This window comes from Heterodontus francisci, chromosome 25, assembly GCF_036365525.1.
Source record: "Heterodontus francisci isolate sHetFra1 chromosome 25, sHetFra1.hap1, whole genome shotgun sequence".
Taxonomy (NCBI): domain Eukaryota; kingdom Metazoa; phylum Chordata; class Chondrichthyes; order Heterodontiformes; family Heterodontidae; genus Heterodontus; species Heterodontus francisci.
The window spans coordinates 64,884,446-64,890,708 of record NC_090395.1 but is presented as its reverse complement, the minus strand read 5'-3'; the positions used below and the strand labels follow the sequence as shown (position 1 = coordinate 64,890,708).

The 6,263-nt window shown below is 62.0% G+C and overlaps 1 protein-coding gene across 1 annotated transcript in view; it reads right to left on the bottom strand.

Moving 5' to 3' along the window:
* Positions 1 to 5,250, bottom strand: part of LOC137383942 (AMP deaminase 2-like) — a 194,206-nt gene extending 188,956 nt beyond the window's left edge. Inside the window, exon 1 of the mRNA XM_068057371.1 lies at positions 4,963 to 5,250. Within this exon, the coding sequence (XP_067913472.1) occupies positions 4,963 to 4,972 (10 nt within the window). The 5' untranslated portion in view covers positions 4,973 to 5,250. The remainder of the gene's footprint in view (positions 1 to 4,962) is intronic.
* Positions 5,251 to 6,263: the final 1,013 nt, after the last annotated feature.

The following is a 6,263-nucleotide window of genomic DNA, read 5'->3' as shown; positions in this document are numbered from 1 at the left end:
AGAAGACGGGGGAAGGGGAGAAGACGGGGGAAGGGGAGAAGACGGGGGAAGGGGAGAAGACGGGGGAAGGGGAGAAGACGGGGGAAGGGGAGAAGACGGGGGAAGGGGAGAAGACGGGGGAAGGGGAGAAGACGGGGGAAGGGGAGAAGACGGGGGAAGGGGAGAAGACGGGGGAAGGGGAGAAGACGGGGGAAGGGGAGAAGACGGGGGAAGGGGAGAAGACGGGGGAAGGGGAGAAGACGGGGGAAGGGGAGAAGACGGGGGAAGGGGAGAAGACGGGGGAAGGGGAGAAGACGGGGGAAGGGGAGAAGACGGGGGAAGGGGAGAAGACGGGGGAAGGGGAGAAGACGGGGGAAGGGGAGAAGACGGGGGAAGGGGAGAAGACGGGGGAAGGGGAGAAGACGGGGGAAGGGGAGAAGACGGGGGAAGGGGAGAAGACGGGGGAAGGGGAGAAGACGGGGGAAGGGGAGAAGACGGGGGAAGGGGAGAAGACGGGGGAAGGGGAGAAGACGGGGGAAGGGGAGAAGACGGGGGAAGGGGAGAAGACGGGGGAAGGGGAGAAGACGGGGGAAGGGGAGAAGACGGGGGAAGGGGAGAAGACGGGGGAAGGGGAGAAGACGGGGGAAGGGGAGAAGACGGGGGAAGGGGAGAAGACGGGGGAAGGGGAGAAGACGGGGGAAGGGGAGAAGACGGGGGAAGGGGAGAAGACGGGGGAAGGGGAGAAGACGGGGGAAGGGGAGAAGACGGGGGAAGGGGAGAAGACGGGGGAAGGGGAGAAGACGGGGGAAGGGGAGAAGACGGGGGAAGGGGAGAAGACGGGGGAAGGGGAGAAGACGGGGAAGGGAGAAGACGGGGGAAGGGGAGAAGACGGGGGAAGGGGAGAAGACGGGGGAAGGGGAGAAGACGGGGGAAGGGGAGAAGACGGGGGAAGGGGAGAAGACGGGGGAAGGGGAGAAGACGGGGGAAGGGGAGAGGAAGGGGGAAGGGGAGAGGAAGGGGGATGGGGAGAGGAAGGGGGATGGGGAGAGGAAGGGGGATGGGGAGAGGAAGGGGGATGGGGAGAGGAAGGGGGATGGGGAGAGGAAGGGGGATGGGGAGAGGAAGGGGGATGGGGAGAGGAAGGGGGATGGGGAGAGGAAGGGGGATGGGGAGAGGAAGGGGGATGGGGAGAGGAAGGGGGATGGGGAGAGGAAGGGGGATGGGGAGAGGAAGGGGGATGGGGAGAGGAAGGGGGATGGGGAGAGGAAGGGGGATGGGGAGAGGAAGGGGGATGGGGAGAGGAAGGGGGATGGGGAGAGGAAGGGGGATGGGGAGAGGAAGGGGGATGGAGGAAGGGGATGGGAGAGGAAGGGGAGAGGAAGGGGAGAGGAAGGGGAGAGGAAGGGGAGAGGAAGGGGAGAGGAAGGGGAGAGGAAGGGGAGAGGAAGGGGAGAGGAAGGGGAGAGGAAGGGGAGAGGAAGGGGAGAGGAAGGGGAGAGGAAGGGGAGAGGAAGGGGAGAGGAAGGGGAGAGGAAGGGGAGAGGAAGGGGAGAGGAAGGGGAGAGGAAGGGGAGAGGAAGGGGAGAGGAAGGGGAGAGGAAGGGGAGAGGAAGGGGAGAGGAAGGGGAGAGGAAGGGGAGAGGAAGGGGAGAGGGGAGAGGACGGGGGAAGGGGAGAGGACGGGGGAAGGGGAGAGGACGGGGGAAGGGGAGAGGACGGGGGAAGGGGAGAGGACGGGGGAAGGGGAGAGGACGGGGGAAGGGGAGAGGACGGGGGAAGGGGAGAGGACGGGGGAAGGGGAGAGGACGGAGGAAGGGGAGAGGAAGGGGGAGGGGAGAGGAAGGGGGAGGGGAGAGGAAGGGGGAGGGGAGAGGAAGGGGGAGGGGAGTGGAAGGGGGAGGGGAGTGGAAGGGGGAGGGGAGTGGAAGGGGGTGGGGAGTGGAAGGGGGTGGGGAGTGGAAGGGGGAGGGGAGTGGAAGGGGGAGGGGAGTGGAAGGGGGAGGGGAGTGGAAGGGGGTGGGGAGAGGAAGGGGGAGGGGAGAGGAAGGGGGAGGGGAGAGGAAGGGGGAGGGGAGAGGAAGGGGGAGGGGGAGGGGAGAGGAAGGGGGAGGGGAGAGGAAGGGGGAGGGGAGAGGGAGGGGGAGGGGAGAGGGAGGGGGAGGGGGAGGGGGAGAGGGAGGGGGAGGGGGAGAGGGAGGGGGAGGGGGAGAGGGAGGGGGAGAGGGAGGGGGAGGGGAGGGGGAGAGGGAGGGGGAGGGGAGGGGGAGGGGGAGGGGAGGGGGAGGGGGAGGGGAGGGGGGGGAGGGGAGAGGAAGGGGGGGAGGGGAGAAGAAGGGGGGGAGGGGAGAAGAAGGGGGGGAGGGGAGAAGAAGGGGGGAGGGGAGAAGACGGGGGAAGGGGAGAAGACGGGGGAAGGGGAGAAGACGGGGGGAAGGGGAGAAGACGGGGGGGAAGGGGAGAAGACGGGGGGAAGGGGAGAAGACGGTGGGAAGGGGGAAGGGGAGAAGACGGGGGGAAGGGGGGAAGGGGAGAAGACGGGGGGAAGGGGAGAAGACGGGGAAGGGGGGGAAGGGGAGAAGACGGGGGAAGGGGAGAAGACGGGGGAAGGGGAGAAGACGGGGGAAGGGGAGAAGACGGGGGAAGGGGGGGAAGGGGAGAAGACGGGGAAGGGGAGAAGACGGGGAAGGGGAGAAGACGGGGGAAGGGGGGAAGGGGAGAAGACGGGGGAGGGGGAGGGGAGAAGACGGGGGGGAGGGGGAGGGGGAGGGGAGAAGACGGGGGGAGGGGAGAAGACGGGGGGGAGGGGAGAAGACGGGGGGGAGGGAGGGGAGAAGACAGGGGGAAGGGGAGAAGACGGGGGAAGGGGAGAAGGCGGGGGGAAGGGGAGAAGGCGGGGGGAAGGGGAGAAGGCGGGGGGAAGGGGAGAAGGCGGGGGGAAGGGGAGAAGGCGGGGGGAAGGGGAGAAGACGGGGGGAAGGGGAGAAGACGGGGGGAAGGGGAGAAGACGGGGGGAAGGGGAGAAGACGGGGGGAAGGGGGGAAGGGGGGAAGGGGAGAAGACGGGGGGAAGGGGAGAAGACGAGAAGACGGGGAGAAGGGGAGAAGACGGGGAGAAGGGGAGAAGACGGGGAGAAGGGGAGAAGACGGGGGGAAGGGGAGAAGACGGGGGGAAGGGGAGAAGACGGGGGGAAGGGGAGAAGACGGGGGGAAGGGGAGAAGGGGAGAAGACGGGGAAGGGGAGAAGACGGGGGAAGGGGAGAAGGGGGGGAAGGGGAGAAGGGGGGGAAGGGGAGAAAGGGGGGAAGGGGAGCAGACGGGGGGAAGGGGAGCAGACGGGGGAAGGGGATAAGGGGGGAAGGGGAGAAGACGGGGGAAGGGGGGAAGGGGAGAAGACGGGGGAAGGGGGGAAGGGGAGAAGGGGGGGAAGGGGAGAAAGGGGGGAAGGGGAGCAGACGGGGGAAGGGGGAAGGGGAGAAGGGGGAAGGGGGGAAGACGGGGAAGGGGGGAAGACGGGGGAAGGGGGGAAGTCGGGGGAAGGGGAGAAGACGGGGGAAGGGGAGAAGACGGGGGAGGGGGAGGGGAGAAGACGGGGGAGGGGGAGGGGAGAAGACGGGGGAGGGGGAGGGGAGAAGACGGGGGAGGGGGAGGGGAGAAGACGGGGGAGGGGGAGGGGAGAAGACGGGGGGAGGGGGAGGGGAGAAGACGGGGGGAGGGGGAGGGGAGAAGACGGGGGGAGGGGGAGGGGAGAAGACGGGGGGAGGGGGAGGGGGAGGGGAGAAGACGGGGGGGGGAGGGGAGAAGACGGGGGGGGGGGGGGGGAGAGGGGAGAAGACGGGGGGGGGGAGGGGAGAAGACGGGGGGGGGAGGGGAGAAGACGGGGGGGGGGGGGGAGGGGAGAAGACGGGGGGGAGGGGAGAAGACGGGGGGGGGGGAGGGGAGAAGACGGGGGGGGAGGGGAGAAGACGGGGGGGGGGGGGAGGGGAGAAGACGGGGGGGGAGGGGAGAAGACGGGGGGGGAGGGGAGAAGACGGGGGGGGGGGAGGGGAGAAGACGGGGGGGGGGGAGGGGAGAAGACGGGGGGGGGGGAGAAGACGGGGGAACAAAGGAGAAGACGGGGGAGGGGGGAGAAGACGGGGGAACAAAGGAGAAGACGCGGAGAAAACGGGGGGGGAAACAAAGGGGAACGGGGGGGAGGGGAGAGGGGAACGGGGGGGGGACGGGGGGGGGGAGGGAGGGAGAGGGGGACGTGGGGGGGAGGAGAGGGGAACGGGGGGAGGAGAGGGAGAGGGAGAGGGGGACGGGGGGGGGAGAGGGAGAGGGGGACGGGGGAGGGAGAGGGGGACGGGGGGGGGAGAGGGAGAGGGGAGGGAGAGGGGGGGGAGGGGGACGGGGCGGGGGAGGGAGAGGGGAACGGGACGGGGGGGGAGGGAGAGGGGAACGGGACGAGGAAGGGGGGAGGAGGGGGGACTGGCGGAATGTTGCAGTGGCTGCAAAATGATGATAAAGTTTGGGTGCAATGACGCACAGAAACAAAGATCCTGTTTGTAATCACTCGTCTCCTCCCGGAAGAATGGCCCTTTGGAGTTGAACCAAAGGTGACCAGCACTCAGAAGTGAGTCCGTGCTTTCAGCAGAAAATCATGGAAAAAGAACTTCAGTGCAGCGGCCCAAAGATCCCAGAAAATCCAGAGTGTTGATTTAAGGACTTTTGAGCTGTGCTGATGTTGATCTAAGACTGTTCAAACATTTTGCAACTTATATTAAATGACACTGCGGTCTCCCTTGCGAAATCCACCTCCAAACACTTCGCTTTAATAACAGTTTTCCCCAGTAAAGCAGCAGTTTCCCCTTTTTATTGTCAGTGCTGCAAGTTTACTGAAGGGCCGAAGCTCCACAGTCATAAAGTCAATGCAAATCCAGAACTATCGACAACTGCATGAACCTTTAACACAGGAATTTTAACTGGGTTTCGAAGTTTCACTCACCTCGAGCCATAGCGTTAACTTCTCCAAACTGCAGTCACACTAAAAAGCTGATACAAAATAAAACTCTCCAGGAAGTTATCCTCGATTATTTTACACCTTCTAAAACACAACTTGGAGAATGCTAGAACTTTGCACTCCTGTAGAAAAAAGCTAGGAGTTTGAAAAGAAATAATAAAACGCCAGGTGCCTCGTTAAACAATTCCTGCAACCCGTAGGAAGTCGGAAAGAGAGGAACGTAATCAGAATTTGCGAAGTTCGCGTCTCTCAAACGCTCCTCCTGACGCAACAAAGAATAAATCGAGAAAAACATCGTAAAAAAACACAGTTCCCGCCCCCAAACAATCCACCACCTCAAAAAATATAATTCAACCTGACATCATAAGCAGAAACGCGAATTAAAACACAAAGTGGGTAGCGCTCTCGCCCCCTGACAGGTTTACAGTCCCACCCCCGGACTTGAGCAGAAAAAGCAAGGCTGACATTCCATTGCAATACGGAGGGAATGCTGTACTGTCAGAGGTGCCGTCTTTCGGATGCCTGCCCTCTCAAAGGGACATAAAAGATCCCATGGCACTATTTCAAAGAACCTCCAGGGAAGTTCTCCCTTGGTGTGCTGGCCAATATTTATCCCTCAATGCACATCACAAAGACAGATTACCTGACCAATATCTCTGCACTTCTGGGAGCTTGCAATGCAGGAATTGGCTGCCACACTCCCTACATTACAACAGTCAATACACTTCAAAAGTATTTCATCAGCTGCAAAGCATATTGGTATGTCCTGTGATTGTCAAAAGGCAGAATACAAATACAAGTTTTTTTTTAATGGTATTGTTAAATTGGTAGGATCCCTCATGCACATGCAGAAGGGAGTGTGCTACACGAGAACCCACACACACAGACTTTACCCTGGGGTGGCATTTGCCTTCCAAGTGCAAAAGTTGAAATACTAGACAATAATACCAAACATACTGACTTAATCTGGTGTCATATCCACACACGTACAATGGTGAAAAGGCATGTTTGCAATAGGTGATGTAAAAATAGTTCACAAAAGGATAAAGGGTCAGCTATTACCATTGCATTGGTCTCTTTTCACTGGATACACTCAGGGCCTCTGACTGCCTCGTGACTGCGTACAATTGTACGGTCCCAATGCCACTCCTGGCCATGGCAAGAGATGAAAGCCTAGATTTTTCAATTGGCATTATTTTAATGCTCCACCATAACCAGATTGGTTACTGGCACTGTTAAAATACGGTCAATCAAAAAATCTAATCTAAAGAGTTTTCCCGCTGTTC